This window comes from Oryzias latipes, chromosome 22, assembly GCF_053564925.1.
Source record: "Oryzias latipes strain Hd-rR chromosome 22, Olatipes_Hd-rR_3.1".
Taxonomy (NCBI): Eukaryota; Metazoa; Chordata; class Actinopteri; order Beloniformes; family Adrianichthyidae; genus Oryzias; species Oryzias latipes.
In genome coordinates, this window is record NC_136258.1 from 28,760,822 (window position 1) to 28,788,079 (window position 27,258).

General features: G+C 43.4%; 1 protein-coding gene, 1 long non-coding RNA gene and 4 gene segments (V, D, J or C); all 6 read right to left on the reverse strand.

The window, feature by feature from the left end:
* Positions 1–1,237: 1,237 nt before the first annotated feature.
* On the reverse strand, positions 1,238–2,149 carry LOC144989132 (immunoglobulin kappa variable 1-39-like). The segment is given in 2 exon segments: positions 1,238–2,008; positions 2,074–2,149. Coding segments are annotated over 2 exon segments (513 nt in total).
* A 78-nt stretch (positions 2,150–2,227) lies between these two features.
* On the reverse strand, positions 2,228–2,819 carry LOC101175540 (T cell receptor beta variable 6-1-like). The segment is given in 2 exon segments: positions 2,228–2,556; positions 2,631–2,819. Coding segments are annotated over 2 exon segments (378 nt in total).
* Positions 2,820–7,157: 4,338 nt separating this feature from the next.
* LOC111946839 (T cell receptor beta variable 29-1-like) lies at positions 7,158–8,670 on the reverse strand. The segment is given in 3 exon segments: positions 7,158–7,604; positions 7,684–7,856; positions 8,574–8,670. Coding segments are annotated over 2 exon segments (393 nt in total).
* Positions 8,671–10,749: 2,079 nt separating this feature from the next.
* LOC144989135 (uncharacterized) lies at positions 10,750–11,070 on the reverse strand. The gene is made up of 2 exons (XR_013653287.1): positions 10,942–11,070; positions 10,750–10,867 (listed from the first exon to the last, which is right to left on the reverse strand). It is a non-coding gene; the product is annotated as an uncharacterized LOC144989135 (long non-coding RNA).
* A 1,618-nt stretch (positions 11,071–12,688) lies between these two features.
* LOC144989134 (T cell receptor beta variable 29-1-like) lies at positions 12,689–13,457 on the reverse strand. The segment is given in 2 exon segments: positions 12,689–13,186; positions 13,285–13,457. Coding segments are annotated over 2 exon segments (399 nt in total).
* A 1,664-nt stretch (positions 13,458–15,121) lies between these two features.
* slc2a1c (solute carrier family 2 member 1c) lies at positions 15,122–26,520 on the reverse strand. Its single transcript, XM_023951937.2, has 11 exons — positions 26,050–26,520; positions 25,724–25,794; positions 23,613–23,708; positions 23,227–23,387; positions 22,919–23,159; positions 22,672–22,834; positions 20,685–20,869; positions 18,488–18,589; positions 18,320–18,421; positions 18,033–18,236; positions 15,122–17,499 (listed from the first exon to the last, which is right to left on the reverse strand). Exons 2-11 carry the CDS (start codon positions 25,772–25,774, stop codon positions 17,320–17,322), a joined length of 1,485 nt encoding a protein of 494 aa, XP_023807705.2. The 5' UTR covers positions 25,775–25,794; positions 26,050–26,520; the 3' UTR covers positions 15,122–17,319.
* Positions 26,521–27,258: the final 738 nt, after the last annotated feature.

Sequence of the window (27,258 nt, forward strand, 5' to 3'; positions counted from 1 at the left end):
GAGCCCCAGAATCCGCTGCTGTCTCGACTTTTTCTTCTGCACAACATGTAAACGTTACGACCAACTTTTGAGCAGCAAGTGGAGAGATGCATGCTGGGAAATCTGTGGCCGCTTCAGTGCAGCGCCATTCATCACGGCCAAGTACAGATTTGACCACGACCCCCAAACCAACTGGACTTTAAATAGTACAGAGTTCTCCTATTTACATGTTACACCTAACATTCTTCCTCATCCTTTAAGTTTTTCCTCATCGCCTCTTTGATGCGAGTTCATCCACCTCCTGATGGCGTCTGTGCTTTTCCACCCGCCTCATTGTCCTTCATTTTGAAGGAATCAAAACTGCATCTCTCCACTTCTGCACGTCTCTCACAATATTCAGAAGAAAAGCAGAAGTTTGGCTCCTGCTGGATCACCGACGGGTTCCTCCGGGACAGAAGTAAGTCTGACTTTGTGGCAAATCAGATTTCCTACCAGCTGTTTTTTAGTTCCTCAAAAGCCCAAAAGTGGATCAGGAGAACCAACATGTTTACCAACGGAAGCTCATGAAGCAACGCCCACTTAAATCCCATTTCTAAGTATTTGCTTCATAGATATTTCTGTTTTGTGAATAAAACCACAGAAGCAGGTGTCTGACAGCATCTGCTGTTCAAAGGGGTTCGATCAACGTTTTTGTAGCGATCAGAGAGGATTTCCGCTGCCGTGCTTCTCGAGCTGCACAGTAATAAACCGCGTTCAGGTTCTGCTCTGCGTTCCGGATCACCAAAGAACTGTTCTTTTGGGTGTTCCCGCTCAGATCTCCAGAGAGGCTGAAGTGTTTCTGAAACGGCCTCTCCACCGTTGGGTCCTTCATGTACAAATACCGGATGAGCTTCATGGCCGTGTCTCCGGGCGGACGCTGGTACCACAGCATCTGCCAGTAGTCGGTTTTGCTGTGACTGCAGGAAATCTGCACACTTTGTTCAGGACGTGTGAGGATTTCAGATGGAGACTGATGCACCTCAAGACCCAGACTAATTCCTCAACAAATAAATACATCATGTTAAATTACATTTGAGGGATAATTTCGTCTCTTCAGAAGCTTTTTGATCAAATATTTACCCAACATGCAACAGAAAAGAATGAAATGAATCATGGTCCCTCAAATGAAGGTAGATCCTTCACTGTCGGATCAGACTGAGGAATCCTCGCTCCGCTGACCTGCATGAAGGTTAGAGGAAGTGAGGTCATGAAAGGGGGCGTGTCTAACCAGAAACTTCCCACCTGAGGTTCAGATTGAAGGCTCAGGTTTTTGTGGCTTATGTTCAACCCTCGCTGCAGCGGGTTCCCTTCTTTCTGGACTCGGACCTCCGTCTGGGTTCTCCATCGTCCAAACCCCTGAGAGGCTGCAAGTGTCTGCAGGAGGCCGCTGGTACCACAGGGTCACTCAGGGGTCCGTTTTGTCTTGGCTGCAGGATTTTTGATGACTTCAGTGGGAGCAGACTAATTCCTGGATCAAAAAGACTCAATGAGAAGCCTCATTGTAATCCTTGCATAAACAAAAAGCAGAAATAAAGACGTTCTTGGTCTGAGCTTCACTCTGCAGACCAGACTAAAGTCTGCAAAGGAAGTGAGGATAACAGGAAAAGCTGCTGGCACCAAATGTGGGAGGGGCTTGAGTTTTTGTATGAAGGCGTGTGGGTTTGCCGCTGGCGTGTATAGCTGGCTGCACAGTAGAACACGCCAGAGTCCTCCACCAGCAGCTTCTGGGCGAACAGAGAGGCGTTCTTGGCCTTCTCGCCACTCAAATCCCCGGCGATTCTGAAGCGGTTTCCGAAGGAAGTCTCTGTTTCCGCGTCGCCGTAATTCAGGTGTCCGATCCGCTTCAGAGCTGGATCTCCTGCGGGTTTCTGGTACCATTGCATGTAGGTGTAGTCGGTTTTCCCGTGGCTGCAGACCAGCTGGACTTCGTCTCCTGGGTTTTTTAAAGTCTCTGAAGGTGTTTGTTTGATTTCAACACCCAGACAAACACCTACGAAGAGAAGAACTGTTAACGTGGGTAAAAAATGCGCTACAATTTGGTTTTCTGATGGTTACCTATGAGCACAAATGAAAGGAAGAGTGGCGGCATGATCTCCTGTCTCGAGTGGCTCCAACCTACTGACACGCTCATCCTTTTAACCTGCTCAGTTCACCTTTCATAGACCGTCAGCGCCACCTACTGGGGAGAGGTGTGCCCATGAGTTTTTGTTCAGCCTTCCTGGCTCTTTGCATCACCGTGTTTGCTGACGGCGCAGAAATACAGGCCGGCGTCGTCGGGCTGCAGGTCCTTCACAGTCAGAGCCCCCTCCTCAATGGTCTCTTTGACGGATGAATATTTGGTTTGAGGGCCGCCGCCGTAGTCCGGTGTCCCGCCAAACACGGTGTACGCCACGAGGGTCATGGCCTCGCCGGGGCGCTGCCTGAACCAGTACATCTGGTTGTGACCTTTGTCTCTGGTGTGTCGGCAGGTCATCTCTGCAGACCGGGAAGCAAAACTCCAGCTGATCTCTGGATGCTGGATCACATCCTGACAAAAACCTGACAGAAACACACAGGCGCTGAAAGAATACTATAAAATCCCTTTAATTTGGGTCATAGATGCACGCTTTTACCTTGAAGCCACAGGTTCAGGACCGAAAACAGGAAGAGAAAGCGAGCCATCACGGATGTCTCTGATGCAGAACTTTTGTCCCGTTTTGATCTAAAGTTTGGAGGTTGGTGGTGAAAGCTGCTGTCGGTGAGACCCTCCCCATTAACCTCTGATTACAATCTGACCAGAGCTGGTTTGAATGCAGCTGCGAAGGGGCGGAGTCAGGAATGAAGTGGCAGCATGAAGGTTGGCGTTTGGGAGGTTTTTGTATGGTGGGGCGCGGACCTGCTGCACTGTGGAAACTAGCGGCACAGAAGTAAACCGCACTCCCCGGGGAGTGGAGGGTTTCTGTCGTCAGGGTGCAGTTCTCGCCTTTCGAAGACCCCCCCGCGATGGTCACCGCGCCTTCTGAGTTCGGGGAGCCCGCGTACATGTAACCCAGGAGCTGCAGGGCGCCGCTCTCCTGCCGGTACCACAGGATTCGGTTGTAGGAGTCGATGCTGTGAGAACATCCGATGTCAGCCTGATTTCCAGACCTGATGTACATTTCAGCTGGATACTGCTGGATTTGACCGCTGAGCGAGACGCCTGTTGGATGGCAGAAGGAGAGAAATGGTCAAAAAACGTTTTTGAAGCTCAGGTCAGAAATGTTTGGACTTTACCTGAAACCAACATGGCTTTAAAGGCAACACCGACCAAAAAGATGATCATTTTTGTCTTGGTGTGGTTGAACTGATCATTTCCGTGCTTCTCTCTGAGTCGAACCTCTTGATCTTATGGTGAAAAAATGGGCGGAGCCACAGCTGATGCTCCTCATAAAATTTGTTTCAGACCACCCAACCAGGAAAATGGTTGTTGTGCATGAATGACTTCATTCTTTTGCCTATGAAATTAGATTTCAATGGTAAAACGTTAATCAAGGTAAAGATGTGTTGTGGTCAGATGATCCATGTGGATCAGAATTAACCCCCAAATTCCTCTGGGTTCATTTTCTTTGGTAAAAACAAAAATGTATATGGCGTTTCTTCTGTTCTGCAAAAAGAAATGAAAAGTATGTAATTTTAATACAATTTCTAGTAAATAGTTGAAGGTTGGTCCTCACAAATATTCACCCCCCAAATCTCTCCCTCTTTGCAAAAAGTTTGGCCCCCCTGCTTTGGCTCTTCCAGAGAAGTCATGGAGCAGCCTGATTTTGGGGGAATCCATCTAAAGCGCCGGTTTCCGTTGAGAATTGATCATTTCTGATTGAAACCAGGAAGTGGCGTGTGAACCTTCACCACTGTTTTTCTGATGTGTTTTTGCGATGACGGCTGCGCAGATGTTTCGCTCCGTCTGCTGGGTTTTTGCATTGCCTGCGCGAGGCTCCGCTGCACTGTGCCCTCCTAGCAGCACAGAAATACACAGCGGAGTCGTCTTCAGACAGCCTGGAAAAGCTGAGGTTGGAGTGCGAACGGCCGTCCCCGCTGAAGCTGAGGGTCTCCTTCACGTCGTTCTCTGGATAGGGGAACTGCAGGTTCAGATATCCCAGGTACTTCAGAGCCCCCCCGCTGTCTTGTTTGTACCAGAGGATGTTATCAAAGCTTGTGATGCTGTGTGAACAGTAGATCTGGCTGGGAACCGGTTGACCGGGACTCCTGATGAGGGAAGGGGGCGTTTGCTGGACGGCGTTACTGGAGGGAGCTGTCAGGAAAAACAGACGTGTTTTTAAAAGCTTCAAATGAATCGGATCCACATTCTTCTTCTGGGAAAACTCACCTGAAGTCACTGATGGAAACAACAGGAACAAGAAGACAATCATGTTTAATGTGTTCAGCTGTCGGTCTCTCCTGTCTGCTCACAGGATGGACGCAGATGTCCCACCTTGAGGGTTTGAGGGCGGGGCTAATATGGACGGATTGTCTCCACCTACTGGTGGGAAAGCAGACAGAGTCAAAAGTCTGCACTGCAAGAGTTGAACCGTGTACAGTGAGTGAACACTGTATTACAAAAATCATGTGACCTTTTCATGGCGGTGAAGTGTTTGTGTAAAGGTTTGGGAGTTTTTTTCCATCAATTAATAAATAATGTCAGTTTGTTAATAGTGTCTGTAAACTTTGATGGTAAACAAACTGTGGAGAACCTTTTTAGTATTTTTGTTAAACAGTGACATTTCTGCTTTGTTTATTGCTAAAGTTATGGAAGCCAAAAACAGCCTATACCTTCTATATCACGATTAGCATGTAGAAATAAATAAACCTGAAACCCTCAACATTCTCCTAGTCTAACACCCTCCAACCTGGCAACACTGTTGGTGTTGAGGCAACACTACGTTGCTGAAGCAACTTCAGTGGATGTAGTTAGGCTGCTGCTGCTTATGTCTGAGTAAAGGAGTAGCCAATCACAAAAGTGTCTCCGCCTTGTCTTGTTTAATTGACAGACGGACTCATTCTGCTGAAAAAGCTCATCGGGAAATAAATAAGTCATTCTGAAAAACAGCAATGTGAAAGATGTGAGATAAAATATTAATTTAGAAGTCCGAGGTTCTGAAAAAATCAGAGAATTGTAATAATGTTCAACATGAACAGGTTTTTATAGTAAACTGGCTAATTTAAAATCTGTGTGGAGGTTTTTCACAATTTTATGTTTTTTTAATATACAGCGGGGAAAATAAGTATTGAACACGTCAACATTTCTCTCAAAAAACACATTTCTAATCGAGCTATTGACATGAAATTTTCACCAGATGTCGGCATCAACCCAAGTAATGCACACATAGAAAGAAATCCAAACATTTATGTCCATAAATGAAGTTATGTGTAATAAAGTGAAATGGCACAGGGAATAAGTATTGAACACATGAAGAAAAGGAGGGGTAAAAAGGTCTGGCAAGCCAAGAAAGCAGCTGGAGTTTGTCAGTATTCAGAAGGTTAACCTGCCCCCTATTAGTGCAAAGTAATATCAGCTGGTATAGTCCTGATTGATGCCTTTTAAAAAGGTTTCTCACCAGCAAGGTGTTAGACGAGAAGCATTGCATGATGGGTAAAAGCAAAGAGCTGTCCAAAGACCTACGCAACCTTATTGTTGCAAAACACACTGAAGGCATTGGTTACAGCGCATTTCTAAACTTCTGAAAGTTCCAGTGAGTACCATTGGGGCCATCATCCGGAAGTGGAAAGAACACGGCATTACCATAAAGCTGCCACGGCCAGGTGCTCCTCGCAAGATTTCAGACAGAGGAGTCAGAACAATCATCAGGAGGGTTCTCCAACAGCCCAGGACCACTCGTGGAGAGCTTCAGAAAGACCTGGAATCAGCAGGTACCGTTGTTTCAAAGAAAACAACAAGTAATGCACTCAACCGCCATGGCCTCCATGCACACATCCATTTTTGAAGAAGAAGCATGTTGAAGCTCGTTTGGAGTTTGCGACACAACATTTGGATAAACCCATGACGTTCTGGGAGAAGATACTCTGGTCAGATGAGACCAAAATTGAACTCTTCGGATGTCATAAGACACAACATGTTTGGAGGAAAAATGGCACCGCACATCACCCCCAAAACACCATACCAACAGTCAAGTTTGGAGGTGGGAGCATCATGGCGTGGGGCTGTTTTTCAGCATGTGGTACTGGTAGACTTCATGTCATTGAAGGAATAATGACTGGAGAAAAGTATGGAGACATTCTTGATCAGAATCTGCTGTCATCTGCCAGGCTGCTGAAGATGAAAAGAGGGTGGATCTTTCAGCAAGACAACCATCCCAAGCACACAGCCAAGGTGACACTCAACTGGTTGAAGAAAAAGAAAATAAAGCTGCTACAATGGCCAATCAATCACCAGACTTGAATCCAATTGAAAATCTTTGGAAAGAACTGAATATCCGGGATCACAGAAGAGACCCCTGGAACCTTGAAGATTTGAAGGCAGTTTGTGTGGATGAATGGGCCAAAATCACACCTGAGCAATGTATTCCACTGGTTTCTCCATACAGGAGGCGTCTTGAGGCTGGAATCACCAACAAAGGTTTTTGCACAAGGAATTAAATAAATTTCAGTAAGCGTGTTCAATACTTATTCCCTGTGCCTTTTCGCTTTATTACACATAACTTCATTTATGGACATAAATGTTTGGATTTCTTTCTATGTGTGCATTACTTGGGTTGATGCCGACATCTGGTGAAAATTTCATGTCAATAGCTCGATTAGAAATGTGTTTTTTGAGAGAAATGTTGACGTGTTCAATACTTATTTTCCCCGCTGTATATATTTATGAGATATTTATTGGTTGCTTGTGTGATTGCACAAGGTTATATATATATATATATATATATATATATATATATATATATATATATATATATTTAATTCTGAACAATTTGGGGCTCCATAGAAGGAAGCCAGAGTCCCTGGAGAAACCCCCCCCGGATGCAAACTCCACACAGAAAGCTGTTCTGTTTCAGGACCCCAGCTGGGACTTGAACAGGGGGCCTTCTTGCTGTGAGGCAAACCACTGCACCACCGTGCAAAACCACTCAGAGATAATAATAAATAGATAATCGTTGATGTTATTTTCATCAACTGAATCTGATCTCCATCTAACCAACGAGCCCTAAATATCCATAACATCTTAGCTTTTAGTGCTTGCAGTGTCCGTTTGATGTTTCTGCTCCTGCTTGAGGTTTTTGTTCAGCTTCCGTGCTTCTCTGCGTCACTGTGACGGCTCACGGCGCAGAAATACACGCCGCTGTCTTCTGGCTGCACGTTCTTCACCGTCAGGGTTCCTCTGGAGACCCCCGCCTTTGTGGCTGAGAATTTCTCCTGGCTGAAAGCTCCAAATTCGTGCTCGCTTTGGCCCGCCGTCGTGGAGACGATCAGCTCCATCGTTCCCCCCGACAGCTGCCTGAACCACAGCATGTAAAAATAAAAGCCCCCCTTGTCGTGGCTGCACTCCGTCGTTGCATTGCCCCCCAGTTCTGTCAGCACTGCGGGGGTCTGGGTCACATCGTTTGCAGCAAAACCTGTGGATCAAGGATGATGTACGGAAAAGTGAGCAACCCTGGACGAATACTTCAGCAGATTTTGAGGATCTAAAGTTACCTGCAATCCACAGACAGGTGAGCGTCAGTGGCAGCAGACCGGTTCTCCGGCTCACATCCATGATGTGCAGAAAAAAGTGCAGCAGATGGATGTGAAGAGCCGAGGTGGAGTCTGGGCGCAGAAGGTGGGGCGGTGGTTCCAGAGCTGGTCCTGATGAGCATCACTTCCTGTTTCTGCAGCAGAACTGAAGATCTATTAGCAGGGATGAACAGATCCAGTGTTTTTGGCCCTGACCCGGTTCTGAGTGGTCCGATTTTGAGAATCTGCTGATACTTAGTCCCAACGCATTCAAAATGAAACAAATTTAAAATTAATTAACCTTATTTTATTATTTAACTCTTAAACAGGGCACTTCTACAAAGTCCAACTATTAACCAGTGATAATTAGTAACGTGAAGAATGTTTGCAACCTCAGGATCTTCAGAAAATTTTGGTCATGTGATTCATATCCCTTATAAAAATTCTAGCAATTTAAAGATGTTCTTGTAGTATAAATATGAGGTTTAGTATTGATGACTAGCACACATCAATGTAAACATTCATTCCTTTTGGTTGGTTTTTAGCCAGCATTGATTTTTTTTATCACTCCTTTCTAGAGCTTGCACTTTGTAGACGGTCCCTTGGCAGCTGCCTCTCTGTTTAAATCCCATTCTAAAGATTTTTGGATGCCTTTTGTAGGTCGTTATTTGCGTTAAGAGGAGCTAATAGAGACACTTGCTGTCAATTTAAATCCGGAAGTTTAAAAGTCTAAACTGGTGAATATTTTGTGAGCATCCTGCTCAAACTAGCGCAGTATTCTAAACATTGTGATCCATTCATTCTGCTTCTAGTAAAGTATTTATCTGTAATAAACTTGAATTTAAGCCAGGAGCTGCGTTGGCACTACCCACCCCTGCCTTTGCCGCCCACCTTTGACCCGCCCCTGCTGTCCGAGTGGCTGCTACATGCATCTCACTCATCTCTCCCTCTACATCATGGTGGCTTTTGTTGGTTTTATCTCCATAGCAACCATTTCATTATTTTTGGTCGTCTGCGGGTGGCGAAGTGGTCTGTCATTTGTAGAAGAATCAACAAAAGTAAACTTTTGGATCTCCTTGGCAACGGAGAACTTTGTTAGCCACGCCCACTTTCCCCATATCGTATGTTGTTCATATCGTATGTCATGTGTCATGTTGTTTTCATGTATTACATTTGAACAATATTCCAATAAAAAATGTAAAAGGTAAATGGGGTATACAAATGTAGCGCTTTTCTGCCTTCCGTTAAGGCACAAAACGCTTTACAGTCACAGTCCCATTCACACACACACACACACAAACACAGACACATTCAAACACTCACACACCAGAGCCAATGTGAGGTTTAGTGTCTGAAACAGGGGTGGACAAGACGGGAATTAAACCTGCAATCTTATGATCAGAGGTCGACCGCTCTACCTGTGCACTACGGCCCCATCAGCAACAGGGGAAACACCATTTTTGCCAGCTCACCACGCTAATGTTGTTAAAAATCTACAACTTCTTATTCCAACATTTTCCCCAATGATGTTCCAGGAGATGGATCGGAATCCCTACGGAGTGGAAAGGTGATTTATTTTGGGGGGGGAGGGGAGAGTGTCAAGATGGCAGCCTCATCCTGAGGTCAAAGGTCAGCGAGACTTTGGTTGTAGATTTAGCCTGGTAGTTTGCGTGTTAAATTAAGTGAAGGTTGCGCGAACAAAATGATGTTTTTTTTACCACGTTGTGAAAGTTGTCAAATGGCCACCAAGCCGTAGGTCCTGTGGCCATCCCATAATAATTTAAAAACTTCCTTTGGTTTCTTAGTGGATTTTGAACTGTTCTTGAGTCCCATACCAGATTTTGGCCCCGTTAATGTTTCTGATTGTTTCTCCCACTGTGATGTTTGTGTGTTTTTGTTTTGTGTTATGTCCAAGATTCTTTTTCACCAGGCGCTAGGTGCCTGCAGATTTTGGTGACGTTTAAAGTTTGTCGTAAGGGTTAAATTTTTGCTCAAAGGCACAAATAGAAAGAAGAATTGTTGAAACAATCTGGTCCTTCAGTCTAGGACGGTTCCGGGACGAATTGTTTACTTCCTGTTATGTTTATGTTGAAGAAAAATGTAGAAATCTTTGCGTCATCTTTATTAGATTCTACCTCAGAAATGTAAATGTGTTTCAAATTTTTCTCATAATTGGTTAAATGCTGTAAATCCTTCAATCATTGTTTTCCTGTTTCTCTTTCTTTATTCTAGTATCTTCCTCCATTCTCTGCCGCTTAACTCCTCCTACAATTGTTCAGCTATTTTAACCGTTCAACTACTCAAATGTTCAGCTCTTTTAGCTTTTTCCAGCTACGACTTTTGGTCCTTCAAATCCTTGAACTTTCCAGTTATTTTAGGATTTCCAGGATTTTTGTCTCCATTGTAATCCTTGGAATCCTTAGAGCAGAAGCTCGCTGGTTCGATACCCGGCTCTGGCACTTTTCACAAACATGTCTTTCTTATTATTGTACTGTTTTCACTTTATTTATGGTTAGCATTGATCATTTCTTTAAGGGTCATTTTCATTCAGCAATACATTATTCAACCCTGCATTTTCTCCTGGAAATGCAGCTCCTTCTAGTTAAACATGGATTTGTTGTTCTCTGAGAGTCTTCTGCGTCTTTGTTTCGTGTCTGCACGGTGGCGCCGCTGAGGCGCTGCTGCTACCTTCCAGAGCGTTTCTGACGGGTGATCTTCAGTTTGCATGTCAGAGTCAGAGGAGATCCAAACGGCTGATAAAAGCACTCGGGTCTTCAGGCAGACGGGGGCGTCTGCAGCTGTGGATCAGTGAAGATAAAGGAAGGTTTTTGCATTGACTGCATGGGATCTGCAGCACTGTGTCGCCTCGCAGCGCAGTAGTAGACGGCTGAATCGCTGACCTGAAGATCAGAGACGCTGAGTTTAGATTTCTGACTGCCGTCTCCCTCAAAGCTGATCTTTGCTTTCAAATCCTCTTCTGGATACGGGAACCCCAGATTCAGAAATCCCAGGAATCTCAGAGTTTCATTCCAGCTTGTTTTGTACCACATAATGACTTCATAATTCTCTATGCTGTGTGAACATTCAATCTCATTGTTCAAGGATTCTCCGGTTCTCTTGATGATGAAAGCTGGAGTCTGGAGGACCGTCTTTGTGTCTGATGTTCCTGTGGACAAGAAGAACATCATGAATGCAGGAAAATGTCCGTCCGTCGTCTTCTTGTACGTCGTGTCTCCTCACCATAACCGCTGCGCAAATGAAGCAAACAGAAGGAGCAGAAGAAGAACCTCATGTTGGATAAGTTCAGGTCTGAGGTTCCACAGCTTCATCTGCTTTGAGGTCCACAGGTGATGCAAATGCATCCCGTTGATTAGTGCCATGGGCGGAGTCACTGGAAGCTGCATTCTCAGTCAGGAAGTGAAATTCTATTTTTCAATTGTTGACATCTGTCTCCCCCTGCTGGACACAAAAAGTATATTATAACTAAGCGTATGGCATTCAATTAAAAACTATTTTAATAAATAAAAGTTATCTTCCTTCATTTTTTTTCTGTGAAAAGTGTCCGTGTCACATGATCCGTACTGTTCTTCCTACTTTATCCACAAACATCACAGAGCAAAACATTGGATGTAGTTCTATTGACCAGGATGAACTGGAGAGACCGTCAATAAAGTACACAAAAACAGAAAAACAGTTTCTTAGTAACTCACCATAAACCATCTAAAAAACATAACTTTTGTTAAAAACAACTCCACAGAAATCCTTCATACTGTTACTCTTTCTCTTATTAGAGTGAACCAGTGTGTCCGAGTAATGCAAGTACTAGACTTTGGGTTGACGTCGTGAAGTGGGCGGCAACCACAAGGAGGGAAAGGCGGGGCTTCAGAGGCCTTATCTCCTCGCTACACCTGTTGTAGTCATAAAGAATTTAGAGCGAATTCTGAAAATATTATAGCAAAGTTGACCACACCCACAACGTGAGCGTCCAGCAGGTCACCCACGGAGAACTGCTTTGCAACTGACAGACAAAAATAAACAACAGTTCATGCTGGTCAATATTAACACTTCCCCGAGTTGGAGGCGGAGTCTGCCCAGATGTGAAGCTGCGTGTGAGGCTTTGCGTATGAGCATGTTTTCCTTTGACAGGTATCTAACCCTAAATAGGTGGCTGTAGGTTAAGCTTGGCTCAGACCAGCTTAAAACTTTAAGATGTGTGGCTGCAGACCAGTCGGAGTCCATCTCCGCCTCTCATCTGTCTGTGCTGAAATGTTTGTTTACATTTAAATCCATCCAAACATCTCTTTTTTGTGTTCAGTTCTGTCGCCCTTGTAACTGAAGTCTGTAGAATCCCAGATGACAGGTGTTATGTAAGGGTTAATGGCCGACAAAGTGTCCATTATCAGAAATTAACGCAGAAGCCCGAACCGTCCAACGTGTTAATTTCTGATAATGCACAGGGTGTTATCCCGTTTAAACGATGGTCACTGGCCAAAGAAATAAATACTCAATCAATTTTTAGTTCTTTATTCTTGTTTTTTTGTTTTGGTTGAATGGTTTTTTACAAAAAGGGTTCTCCATGGCGGTACGACCTCGACTGCAGCAGCAATAGAAAGCCATAAATGTGGGTTAAATAAAGCTTGTTTTTGTCCAGCAGTGATACAGAACATTTAAGCTTTTTTTAGGCAGACATCATCACTTTTAATAGTTTTCTTTATTTATTGCACTTATTTTTGTTGGTATTTATGAGTATTTTATGTTTTTATTATTGACTTAAACTCTTAAGAGCTCAGAAAACATAATCTCATTTTCTTTGTATGCAGCTGTTTGGAGGGCAGAGTGACAATAAAAGTCTTTGATTTGACGCTCAGGAGCTCGTTTTGTCTTACACATTTCTTATTTGTACAATTTCTAAGAATTCTTTTTCAAATTTTTATCTCTTAAATAAAGTTTTTGTTCTCAACCACTTCATTGAGATGTTTCTGGATGTTTTTTTCTGTCCCGTAGTTTGTATTTTGTAAAGTTTGTCAAACAAAAATATTTCTTCAAAATGTTCCATAAAAGATCATTTCATGTTTTCTGTGGTCACAGCTGCACGACAGCAGCTTTATAGATATGCCATCGTTGGGGTTTCACTGTTTGCTCAGGTTTTTGTTCAGGCGGCGAGCTCCTCTGCAGCACTGTGCGCCGACGGCGCAGAAATACACTCCTTCATCCGCCGGCTCCACCTTCAGCACCGAGAAGCTTCCGCTGTGAGCGTCGGGCTTCCAGGCTGAGAACTTCTCGGTGCTGAAATCTCCAAAGTCGTGTTTGTCCGTCCCGGCTGTCGTGAGCACGACGAGCCTCATGCTCTCTCCGGGCAGCTGCCTGAACCAGTACATCTGGTAGTAGCCAGCACCCTTGGTGTGGCTGCAGTCCATTTTTGCGTCTTCGCCTCGGCGTGTCCACAGCTCGGGGGGCTGCTCGACCTCTCTGCCATCAGTGGGACCTGGGGTTTTAAGGTCACGACCTTTAGCACCATTTTATTTCAAAATAAAACCAAAAGACTTCCTAGAATAAGTCAAATAAAAGCAGATGTTTGTTTACCTAAAGTCCAGAGTAAAATCAGAGCTGACGCAAAGACGTTCATGATGTTCTTTCAGTAGGAAACGCCGTCCCTCATCTATAAGGCGCTGCATGTGGGCGTGTCCCTTTTCGAATGGAATTAAACATGGCCTGTGAGCGCCTCCTGCTGGCAGCTCTCATGGTCTACACTTAAATCTTCCTGTTTTGTCAGGTTTTTACTGCAGCTTAATGTCTGTAATGTCAAATAAAGAAGGATAAAGTGAAAAGGATGTTGTGAGTTTGAAAGATTTGTAACACCAACAGCCGAAAAAAATTATTATGAAACGTTTCCTTGCAGGTCAAAATCCATTTTGATGCAACCTTGCCTCCATTTTGATGCAACCTCCGCCGTGTTGCAGGTAAAAAGTGATCTTTTACCATGTTTAGTCTAGAAAAAACACCTTAACCTATCCTTTTTTACGCACAATTTCATAATTAAAGGGACTCCATCATTAGAAAAAGTAAGGCTTTGTTTTTGATTAAGTTTACAAACCACAACAATCCAGTAAAAGTCTTGACCTGTGAAATGCATTAGTCTTTCCGAAGTAATGTAATACCTTTAACTGGAAGCTACGAACTGGAATATGATACATATTTAAAAATAAATAAATAAATACAATAGCTGACCCGATAACCTAAAGCGGCTGCATGCATGTGAAGTAGGGGAGGAGCCTTGACTGTTTATAGAACTGGATGGAGCCACCCTTTCCACTGAAAGCAACTCGATAAAATCTGTCAATTAAACGCTTGACGTGGCTATTCGGACCAATAGAATGACTGTTTATTTCTCTATAGTAGTCTATGGGATTTGACATTAATTATAATCATCCACAAATTGTGATATGAATTGAGTCGTTGAATCCAGCAGGAGGCGACGTTTCCTCACTTTTGAGCATTGATAGTTTCTCCTTGGTATTATTTCAGTGAGTTTGAGCTCAGAGGGAGCAGATAAGCTTGTTGTCGAGGCCAATTTAAACACAATCTGCTGTCAAGTGAGGTTACCGTGGTGTGAGTGTGTGTTGGTGCAACCAGCAAACGTTTAGCATGGTGAAATCTGCTATAGCTGTTGATGGGGCTCCAGCTGTCATCGAACAGCAAAATCAGCGCCAAGCTGCAGGAGACTATCTTCTAAATGTGCTTCATTAAAGTTATGATTATTATTAAGGGCCTGCTCGCTCATATTTTTTTTTTTAAATCCGTGAGGTCAGTGCTTTTTTCTTTGCTGCAAGGAGGACCCGAAAGACTGGTTGGCATTATGCTAATATGTGCTACAAACATTAGCCGTGGACTAACTCTGAACCGGCAATGAGCATCTTGGATGTAAACATGTGGGAATTACATCATCCTTTATGTTGTTCTGAACTGGAAACACAAATTCATATGATGGTTTCTCAGATCGTAGCATTTCCGCCTTCGGCAATCGGGAGCTTTGCGCTCCGCTATACGAAGACAGCTGGCGGTCCGAAGAAAACAAGCTTGTCGTGTGCATCCGAAGGAGGACCGCAGAAGGCGTAAATGCTACTATGTGGTCCTGAGAAGCTGTGTACAGTCATCAGAAGTTCACAACCATCACAAAGCCGTCTTCTCTGCCGCTAACACTAAGCTACACTGCTCCTAGCATGTGTCTGTTAGCAGCCGGACACACAGAGATAGCACTGACGTCACCCCCTCGCCTCCCCTCTGGAAATACTTATTCGAATTGAATAATGCGACAATGTTTGCAGGGTGGATGTTAAAATGAAAATGCAATCCCCTCTTTGCATTTTCATTTCAATTATGACACAGAATAATCGGTTTTTAAGTAGAAAATGAAAAAGCATTTTGAAGTATTGATTTTTCATTTTAATTTTGAGTCATTTGATGCATTTACATTTTGAAAATGAAAAAGCATTTCTGTTAATCCATTTTAATTGTCAAATTAGAAATTTTTTAAATGAATTATGCTACACATTTACCAGAGAACATTTTGAAAATGAAATGCCAAATACTATTTTCATTATCATTGTAATTATTTAAGTGACAGAATAAGCAGTGTTGAAGGATTGCTTTTTCATTTTCATTTTGAGTCAAAAAAGGCAGCTTCATTTTGAAAATGAAAAAGCATTCCTGGGTTTGACTTTTATTTTTAATTATGCTACAGAATCACTTCCATAGATATCAAATAAAGCAGAGGATTTAATTCTCTATTATTCTCTTTTTGTTGCTGTTTTTCCCGCCAGAACGATTGACTTCATGCATTAGGGTTTAGATGAGGTTCATCCACTTTATATTCAACAGGACTTTGTCACAGTTTTAGATTTTAGACCCACAGAAGCATATTTCTGACATTTGCTGTGATGCTTCAACTTCCTGTTTCCTTCTGCTTTTATATCAGTGTCAGAAAATGTGACTTCATATCTGAAAAAAGATTTAGGTTAAACACAGAAGGAAAAAAGAGGAAAATGTTCAGAAAAGATTCAACATTTTAGTTTGGGGGTTTTACACTTTGGTCATTTTAAACAAATTTTAGTTTCTTTGCTGCCAACTAGAAAATAGAAACTAGAAACTAGAAATAGTGACATTTTATTTACATAATGTATTGTTTTGTGGAATTAGCGCTGCTCTGTGACGTCCCTGCAGAGGTTGGAAAAAGTGTTGTTTTAAACCGACTCATTAAAGACCCACTCCACTACAGAAAAATGTCTTCTGGGTGTTTTTGATATGTTCATGTGGCATTTTTCTCAATAACATATATAAAATAATTAAGCTCATAATGGCATTTCTGAGTATTTCTTTATTCAAATTGTGAATCAGGAGCAGACAAAAGAATGTCGTTTGAAAAAGATGGAATTTGTGGCATGGGGCGGGGCCGTAAACTTCTGCTCTGCTCCATTCTGATACATCCACAAACGTCTTTGTTTTCCTTGTCTGAGCTGGAATCTGGATCTAAACTGGAATGATCTGATATTGCTCGCCCGATGACGTAAAGGCCGGGTCACACAGCCTGAATGCACTTTTTGAGCTTTTATCTGCGTCTGAAATGTCGCTCTTTGGCGATTCATTCGTGATCTACGTCACTCCTAAGTGTTACTTGCGTTCCTCATTCATCGATGTGCGCAGACGTCCGTTGAGGGTTTTGCCGGGTTTTTACATGAATTCGGTTTTAAGTCGTTCAAAATTTTTGGTCGCTTGAGAATTAAGAAATTTACATGTATTTAATGTGGTTTATACGCAAGTATTATGTTAAGTAACCCTTGTGCTATCCTAGGCACTTTAACATTGGGAGTTGGGTCATCTAGACCCACTAGACAGTGCTCTGAACCTTTTTTCTTCAATGATTTGTGATCTTCACTGGTGTCCATGGATTACATGAAATCTTTCCATCTTTATCCACCTTTGTCATGGTAGGGAGAACACGTCAATGCAAGGGTGGGGTCATCTAAGATAGCACAAGGGTTATACACACATTTTTGCGAGAAGTATACACATATTTGTGTCTTTCCAGTCTAACAGCATTTTCATGCATGAACAACAGATGTATGACTTTTATATCATGTATACGGCGCACATATCACGTTCAAATGATGTAACTGATGCACAAATCCCTAATGAATTGCGTATAAACGGCACAATATTCACACGCGGTTCATGTTCTACGTTGATTCACGTGTTCTTTGTGGTTTATTCGTACTTCTTCCGTGGTTTTAACGAGGTTCATCTGTAAAAATTCTCACTTTTTCCATGTATGTTCACGTGTGACCAATTTTCACACGTGCAAAATGTACGTAGCGGCTGTTTGACACCATCTTAGGTTGGGGATGCGAGGGGCTGTAAGCTAGCGGGAGAGTGTGTAAACAGAGAGCTCTCAGTTATGGGGAGTGAAAGGGGGCGGAGTTGCTGTCAGTCTCAGAGACAAATTATTTTATTTTGGCCAAAGACGACCAAAGTCCACCGGGAACGCTTTGAAAGTGGATCAGAAGGTGGTGGGAGTGGGTCTTATGTTCTGATCTGTGATTGGTCAACAGTTACAGGTGCTGCTCAGGTAAAAGTGTTGAATCCTGTGCTGTTCAGCAGAGAGAGACTCTCCGCTCCTCTGAACTCCTCTGCGATATCGTCAAACGTGCGACCCTTGGTTTCAGGAAGACGAATCCAGGTGAAGGCGAAGGCGAGCAGAGCCACCGCGCTGAAGAGCAGGAACACGTAGGCGCCGCAGATTTTCTGTAAACCAGACGGAGACACGGCGATTATTAGGAAACAGTTCGGATCGTCAGACTGGAGCCAAACTGCACGGTAGGAAGAAGACGCCCTGAAAGTCAAATTTCTGATCTTTTTCCTCTCTCCTGGACTCTGCTGGTTCCCTGATAAAAATATCTGACTGATGTAACCTTTGTTCTATCTTAAGCACTTTAACATTGGGAGGTGGGTCATCTAGACCCACTAGACAGTGCTCTGAACCTTTTTTCTTCAATGATTTGTGATTTTCACTGGTGTCCATGGATTACATGAAATCTTTCCACCTTTGTCATGGTAGGGAGAACGCGTCAATGTAAGGGTGGGGTCATTTTGACCCTATAGGATAGCACAAGGGTTAAAGAAGGTGCAGAAACAGATTTATATGAACTGAACACAAACTGGACAGGATTTCTATCTATTTTACCGTCTGACTGACGGTAGATTTACGACCTGACGTCTCCTCGGTGAGGATTGAGAAAGGAATGCGTCTCCACAGAAGTTTGAAAGTGTAAACGCACCAGCAGCGGAGGAAAGAGCAGCGCCAGGACGAACTTCCCGCCCCAGTTCAGCAGGCTGGTGAAGGCCATGGCGACGGGTCTGCCGGGCTGGTCGAAGAGCTCGGCGGCGATGAACCAGGAGATGGGGCCGGGGCCCAGCTCGTACGCAGACACCATGCAGAAGACCAGCAGCACCTGCAGGCTGCGCAGCTGCGGGAGCACGTGCTGCAAGCAGACGCAGACGCAGACGCAGGCTCAGACGTTTGTCAGGAACGCAGCAATGGAGAACGCGAAGAGGGAGGGGCTACCAGGAGGGAATCGACGCCGGTCAGGAGAAGGTTACAGGCTGAGATGAAGAGGAAGCCGGTCAGCAGCAGCTTCCTCCGTCCAGCTTTCTCCATCAAGAAGAACTGGAGAGAAAGACCGACTTTAGTGACCTGAATAAAAACCCGAATACTGAAAGAGGTGAAACTTACTGCCACCAAGGTGAAGGTCAGATTGACCACTCCCACACCAAGAGTCAGATATTTGGCGTCTTCAAACGACGCCTGGAACATCCTGGTGGAATAATTGATGATCTACAAGAGAAGTTTTTAGTTTGCATTGAATTTTTTTGAAAATGTTCTTTTGATTGTTGTTATTAATTGACTAATTAATTATTTGAGATTGTTGGTGTTTTTTTCTCAGGATTTATTCGAACTTTTCTGCTTTAATCTGCATTTAATCTGAGCCGTTCTCTTGAGGTGCTTCCTCGCATAATTGTATGGAATTGCGTTCAACAGAAAAAAATCCGGTGTTTTTACAGATCCTTTTAGGCGTTTCCTGTGTAACTAACAACACTTTGTCCTAAACACCGCAGGTCATGGCTTTTGCTCAGTTTCTGTCAGTTTGTAGTTGTCTTCATTTTTTTTTTTTAACTTGTCCTGTCCAACAGCTGAGCAAACAGATGAGAGCTGAGGGCCTCTTGTGTTGGACATATTTTACTTTAACAACAGGAGTTATTAATCTTCAGACAAACCAGAGGTATGTCTGAATAAACCCCTTTTGGAATCGAGGCCAAACTTTATTCATTTCAACCATGTTTGAAAATCTTTGGTGTTGGACGGAAAAGGAAAAGAGGGAAGAAGAGAGGGGGGGGGGGATGGGGGGGGGATAAAACCATGAAGCAGCATAAAGCAACAAGCTACTGGATCTTTATCATTACGGTAAGGTTCAGATTAGAGGGCTGCATTGGGATCGGGTCCCGCCGGGTCCCGCGGGACCCAACCCAAATCTCGCGGGATTGGGCGGTTTGGATTGTGCTGCGGGCGGGAGCAGGCGGCAAAAAATAAACCTCGCGGGATCAGTGCTGGCATGAATATCTCATGAATATATATAAGCGGACTTCGTTAGGCTGTGCAGCTGTTGGTTTCTTATGTACTGAAGCTCCTTGAAGGCACCAGGTAGAGACGCCCAACGGCCTCTGTCATGTAACCTGATGTTGGGGGTGCGCCCCGCCCCTTCTCTTACTAAGAGCGCGCTTCAGGCCGTCTGTCTGCGCGCGCACACACGGACACTTTTAACCGAACAGGATTTGTGAAAATATATTTAATGATTATGTTGCACATTACACAAGAGGAATGCATCAAAAGATGAGGCTGGAGGAGGGACATGAATCTCTTTAATAATATCAATAAAAATACATGTTTTTTTCCTGCGGGACGGGGGACGATACAAAATCAATTCATCTCTATTACTGTGCGGGACTAAATTCTCTGAGTTTTGCGGGTGCGGGCGGGAGTGGACATAGATATTGCGGGAGCGGGCGGGAGTGTAACGCATACGTTGCGGGAGCGGGCGGGATTGGTCAAAAATTCAGCGGGCGCGGGCGGGAGCGGGATGAAGAAAATAGTCCCGCGCAGGGCTCTAGTTCAGATGTAATACAAATCTCAAAGGGGCGGGGCCTGTCCACACACACACACACCTGTTAACTGCAGTTGTCTTCATTTTGTGCTTAAGAAAAATTAACTTGTAAATTATAAACACACAAAAAATGTATTTAAAAAGTGGAATTTTTTTTTTAAATACATAACTAAAAAAACGTAAATCATTGTGACTTACATAAATATTTAGAAAAACACAGAATATTTATTGAAATACATAAAAATGTATGAAAAGCACAAAAAATATCTTTAAAAAATGAATATATAATAAAAAAAATTCTAAATATATATATATATATATAAGTAAATAACAAAAATTTTGAAAACACAAATAAGTGAATTTAAAAAATATACCTACTTTACAATTGGAAAACAAAAAAAAAATATGTTTTTTTAAAAACAAAAAGTAATTTAGAAAAATACATAATTTATTGTAAAACACCCATAATATGAAAAGCAGTTTTTTTTAAAAACACTTGAAAAATGTTTCTAAAAAACCTGCAGACTTTTTTTGTTTTTGTTTTATTTAACGGCCTGCAGCACATGTGGGTTAGACTGTGTTGATCTCCATTGGTTAACAAATCTACTGTAACCTTGGAGGTTCGTGTGTTTCTGTGCACAGACAGATGGCAGCAACAACCACCAAGTCGCTGTTACTCCAGAACAGTCAGAAGGATGACTCATTTTAGTTTTAGCTGTAGGCGTGGACCTCCTTCAAAGCTACAAAGAAAAACCTCCAGCCAATACTGACCGCGTTGAATCCAGACAGCTGGCTGCCCAGGTTGACGGTCAGAACGATCAGGATGGGCTGTCTGTAGCTGCGTTTTGCGATGAACTGGCGGATGGTGATGCTGCTGGTTGTGCGCGCAGCTTCCTCCTTCATCTCCTGCAGCTCGGCCAACACCTCGTCTTCTCTGTCCCTCAACCTCAGCAGGGCTGTGGGGTAAAGAAAGACGTGCAGCAAAAACTGAAACAGACTATTTACAGTTTGTCTTCAGAACAGAGAGCAGAGAAAGCAGGTAAAGCCTCACCGCTCCCATGGGTGGATGATGTGACGGCGTTCTTCTTAGCAGTGAAGAAATAAATCACTGGAAAATAGGATGCCTAAGCCAGCAGACTCCAAATACCAAACAATGGGATTTTTATTGTTCCCCAAAAAAGTCATCAAAGAAAGAATTCAAGTGATTCTGGGAGAGCCTGCTGCCACCACGTCAGATGATAATGAGCACTACTACAACACGTTAGGGGAAGAAAATGCAGGCGCATCGTACGCACTTTTCATTTTTTTATGCTGCAATATGGAGCCTGTTAGTGCTGTTCACAAGATACGTGTGCTCCTTTCAGCAGCTTGACTGTTAGAAATGAGACAATCAGGGTGGAGTTTGTGTGGACGTCCTACAAGCCCTAATGTTTCACCTGCACACCCTGTGTATGGAGGATTATTTATGCCAACACGCTGCACACAACCCTTTTTAATATTAAATATTTGCTTTCAATTTTATGTTTTTGTTTTCAATTTCCTTTTCCTTTCACATTTTTTTGTTGCTTTCAAAATTTTTATTTTTGCTTTCAAAAAACCTTTTTGCGTTTGCAAAACAAAAATTTTCGCATGCGTTGTGACTCATCTCGCTTTTCTTCTAGCTTTGATTTTGCCCACACCTACAGCAGCTTTGTCACGCTAAACTGAAACTTGTGTGAGCAAAATCAAAGACAGGAAAAAAGCGAGATGAGACACAACGCATGAGAAAACCTTTGTGTTGCAAATGTATGGAGCCCGTGTCCTGACATGGATAAAATAAAATATATCTCGTTCCCACAAAATTATTAAGTTGTGTGAACGAAATGATTATTTACGTCATAAGTCATTCATAAACACGGAGGATGTTTAGAGATCAGATTTATTTGTTTTAAAAAGCATCATCCTTGTTAGCAGTCACTTTACATCCGAAGGCTAGTAGGCTACATGCTACGTATCCCATCATGCATCACACAAACTTCATAATGCATCTCGACCAATCACCGTGTCCCTCTAACTGTAGTGCAACAACAGGGCAAACGATTGGCTTCGTAGCATGTAGCCTGCTAACCTTCGGATGTTAATAAAAGACAATTCCTGAATGTTATTATTCCTATTGGACCCTAAACTACAATATCTATACCGCAGGTGGCTGGCAGCTGCCCGAATGCCGGCATGACGAGCAAAAGAGCTCTGCGGCGGAGCCAGGAGCTATGTCCAGAGAATCGCTGCGGTATGGCGGAGCACAAAGATTGGGCATCCTAAATCTAATGATGTTTTTCTTATATTCATTGAGACAATAATAATTTGATTATTCTTGTTTTGCCTTTCTTGAAAGAATGTGGGTCGCAGAGACACGGTAGTTACCGCTGAAAGCGGCTTTTGCGGCCGGACGGAGAGCATATCCGTGTTTATGAATGACTTATGACGGGAATAATCATTTCGTTCACACGAAATATTAATTTGTGGGAACAAAATATTTTATGTTATCCATGTCAGGACACGGGCTCCGTACAAACGTATGTGTTGGGGGGAAAAAATGTGAAAGCAAAAAAGTTATTGAAAGCAAAAATAAAAAAAACTTAGTCTCCTCACAGACTAGTAGATTTCTTCCCATTGGAAATGTTTAGGTTGACTTCACGCTGCACTTTTGAGAGCAGACCAAGCTATCTATACAGGAGTAGCGCTAGCATGTTCCAGGTGTGAAAGGTGTTGAACTGACCGGCTTTGGCTCTCTGTTCCTCTCCTCGGTTGATCAGCAGGTATCGAGGGCTTTCGGGGCAGAAGGGAAGCAGCAGGTACTGGGTCAGAGCTGGGATCAGAGACAGGGACAGCATCATGGCCCAGCGGTCCTCGGTGCCCAGAACGGCCTCAAGGCCGACCACCTGCAGAAGACGATGCAGGGGGACGATGACTGGCACCAGCAGATGTGAGTCTCTCACAAATCTAATTGGTTGCGCGGTCCTCACCATCCCCACCAGGGTGCCAGAGGCCAGGGAGACCTGGTTGAGTGTGGCGAAGGCTCCTCTCAGCTTGGTGGGAGACACTTCTTGGATGTAGAGAGGGTTCAGGCTCATGACCAGACCACAGAACAGGCCGAACACCAGCCGTCCCAGGATCAGAACCTCAAAGGACTCGCAGGCTTTGGAAACAAACATAAAACAAGCCGCTGCCACAGAAAGGCAGTTCACTATTAGGATGGAGTTGCGCCTGCAGGGAGAATCAAATTTAGACACAAGGAGTCAAAGTCACCAGATCTGAGAGGTTCCTTTCTTACCTGCCGTAAGAATCTGCCAGATATTTGACTCCCAGCGAGCCCAGCAAGGCCCCGAAGTCTTTGATGCTGACCGAGAGCGACCACAGCAGCGTCAGGCCGTGATCTGTCATCGTCTGGTTGTGTCTGGATCTCCACGTGTGGTTGAAGAACTCCTCAATGATCTGCTCATCAAACAATAGACACGGCGTCTGACTTTAGGGAGCAGGACCCTAGAAACCAGGAGCCAGACCTGGGGGAGACATTTTTCAGTGGCTCCCCAAGGCGGTGTTATATTTGTCTGCCGTTCAGCTTCTCCAAGCACGACTGCTGGATCAGGCTGCAGCCGCTCTCTGACCTAAAATGCAGCTTTGACGGCAAACAGGTAAGAAAGCCGGCGGTTGGGGTACCTTGGCTGGAGCGTTGACGTTACCGGTGTGGTAGCCAATCTGCAGAGAGCTGAGAACCACAGCCAGGATGGAGGTCAGCAGGGTGGCGGTCGGTCTCTGCGATCACACGGTGCATGTTTGTGAAGGTCATAGTTTGAGTTCTCCTAGAGCAGTGGTCTCAGACCGACATGGGCTGTCCGACATCTGTTCAGCCTCCAGTGTGCCGTCACTTTTGAGGGGGAAGTTTATCTGCAGCTGCTTTAAACTCTCTTTGTTCTCCTGATCTCCAATAGCAACCGTTAAAATGGGATCTAGATTTATTCCTCAACCCATTCCTGTCAAAGTAGAAGCAAAAAAACTGGAACTTTTAAGGTGCCACGAATTAATAAGAATATAAATAAAAGGTTAATTAAAACTGGTATTTTCTAAATATAATAATTGAATTCACTGTTGGAACAACTTTATTAGCAGCATCCTTGTGTTGATGGGAGTTTAAACCAGAGAGAACCAACTGATTGGATCCAAATCCATAAATCTCTATGAAGGTCAGCCATCGTGTTTCCACAAAATAGCTTCCAATTCTTTATCATAGCTTGATTTATCCATATGTCTTATTCTAAAGTAGTATACTTTTAATAACAAATGTTTGTTTTTGCTTTAAGATCAGAGCGGCTCCCTTCACCTGACCCATCATATCCAAACTTCAAACTCTCACTATTTATCATATTAATATGGATCTAATATGTGTTTTTACTTATAATTACTTAAAAATATGTATCCTCTGCTTTGTGAAGTCACATATATTTTTTCTATGTACTGCGATGAGCTTTGGATTTACTATCATCGCATTGGTTTCTGTATTTTTACACAATTCTGAGTTTTTTGTAATAATCCTTGTTATTTGGCTTAAATAAGTCGTCGCCTCCCTGCAGGAACATAAAACGCAAAACTTCCTTCAGAATCAGAAAAGTGACCCACGGACCGGTACCGGTTGCTTTTTCCCCTCTTCAGATCCCCTGGATTTACCTTAATTGTGTAGAGAGAGACGGAAATTCAAAGAACGCCAACTCTGGTACCGGGGAGGGGGGGTCTCTGGTCCACGCAATAACATTTTATTCTACAAGAGTTTCTCTTTAGTTATTTCTAAAACTGATACCTGAGCTCATTTCACACTCGTCAGGACAATCGGGCAACTCTGTGACGCTGGCTTTCCATCTTCTGCATTAAAAATGAACTCTGGAAACTCGCCATCTTAGCTCCCCGAGCCACAAACGCCTTCGTCACATGCACCTTTACGAGGGGGGGGGGTTGACCCACACAGCCGATGAACCCTCTTGTCTGTGATTGGCTGGACAGGTGGCACGTTTGTTACGCTGAGCTCAGCAGAAAGGGGAGCTACAGTTGTCTGAAGTCACGCGTGTTATAAAAAAAACGCAAACATCTGTTTTGAAATCAGAGATTTTAAAAACTGGGACCATTTTTTTCATTTGGAGTTTAGAAAGTTCTAAAACTAAACATTTGAATTGCAGCGTTGGGAAATGTTGTTCCTGTTTTGTGGCAGGAATATTACTTCGTAGAGTCTGAGCCTCTAAAACGTCTTGAAGGATGTGACCTATGACCTTTGGGGCGTACGTCAATGTGATCCTGGAGAGGCTCCTTTGGAGGAGCAGTAGAATCCGGTGTTGTTCCGGATGAAGGTGGAACTTTCGGCACGTCTTATAAACGGGAGGAAGAGTTCGGACTTTTGGAATAAATCTCAGCGAAACAGGAAGTGATTTTTGACGAGAGGAAGATCAGAGCATCTCTGCTGCTTTAGATATCCATCCGTTCTCTTTCAGGGTCACGGGGGCCGGCGTGGCCTAACCTGGCTGCTGTTGGGCGAGGGTGGGGGGCACCCTGGACACGCCCTGCCGCAGGGCCACACAATCACACAAAACCAATCACCCTGTGAAGATTGTTTTTGGAGTGGGGGAGGACGCCGGGGCGCCCGGGGAAAGCCCACACTTGGACGAGGAGAACAGGCAAACTCTTTCAAAATAAAAGCTGATTTGTGTGGTTCTGAGAGGGGGGGTCGATTACTACAATCTCACTCCCAAACATGTTTCTTTGCATAGAAACAGAAGGCGGTAAACCTGTTGAGATGCCATCTGTGGGAGCGTCAGTCCCTCCAAACGTTCACACATTTATCCTCGTCTGCAGTTTCCTGGAAAACAGTTCAAACAGAATCAGTTGCACCTCAAAGTTCCGTCATAAGTGAATAAAAACTCATCAAACACGGACATTTAATGTGCACTAACGGCAGTCTAGTGACTGTAAGGCATTTAGAATAACATGTGAGCTGTCGCATGTTTGAAAGAACCAAAATAAAACCTTCAAAAGTGTAATAAACATGTAGATTTCTGATACATTTATTCTGAAAGTCAGGATCATCTAATGAGGCAGATTTGAAGCACCTTACCTGAACTTGTTGTTTGATCCAGAACCACAAAAGTCCAATTATTCCCTTCAGATCTGGAGCAGAATTCCAGTTCAAACGTCCTTTTCCCAGCATTCATGCAGCTCTGATGCAGTCTCAGAGGCGTCTGTGTGCGTCTCTTAAAGGGGGGACGCCCTCACCGTCCGGACCCAGGGTCCCGGGACAAAGTCACACCTTGCTGCAGAATTTGGGGCAGACCTGACAGAACAGCGGCGGTCGAGCCTCTGCTGGTTCCTGTGCGCCTGACGATCCAAAAACATGTTTGCTCAGAGTCTGGAGCCGAGGCAGCGTCGTCCCGCCGAGGCGGAGCCCAAACACGGCCGTGACCTCCGGGACGCGGAGGGTCAGGAACCGAACTCTTCAGGTTACTCATGAGAAACCCAGAAGAGCAGCTGTCAGAACATTGTTCAATAACTAAACACTGTTTTCCAGAAATAACCTAAAGGAACCGCCTCCCACTGTTAGAACCTCTTTAGCATAAAGTGGAAAAAATTAAAAACATAATGAGATCAAACGAGAAAAGGAGAAGGTCCCCCGAGAAACTTTTAAGATTATTTAAAAAACAAGAAGTAAATCTGTCTTGTAAGAAATATAATAATGATAACATATTTTCATTATTATAATAAATAATAGATAAATGATTGAAAATAAGTCATGATCAGTTTTTTCAGCATCTTTCATTCTTCTGTCTTTTTTTATTACTGCAAAAGTTATTTAAGGAAAAACGCAACAACAAACTTTTCAGGCTAAATCAACATTTGCAAAGTGTTTCAGCAGAACAGAAGCTGAAATGCTGTGTTTTGTTTTTGCTCCTGATTCACATTAATTTGAATAACGAAATACTCGGAAATGAACATTTCAATTTTCTTTAAATATGTCCTCCATTTAACAAACAAATACTTCCATCAATAAAAATGTTAATGCAATTATTGTCCTGTACTGGAAGAAATTCATTGTAGAAAACATAAAAAATAATAATAATAAAGAAACTAGGAACTATTCATTTTTTGACTTTTAAAAATTAAACTTAGAAACACTTTTATTTGTTAATTCTTTTTTAGTATAAACTTTGTGGGATAAAATTAAAAAAAAAGGTAAAAATATTCTCAATGCAACCCTGTGGCTTCTCCGTGGTTAAAAAAATAGTGTTTATTTTAGATGGGGAATGTTTTTTAGTGAAAAATAACTTTC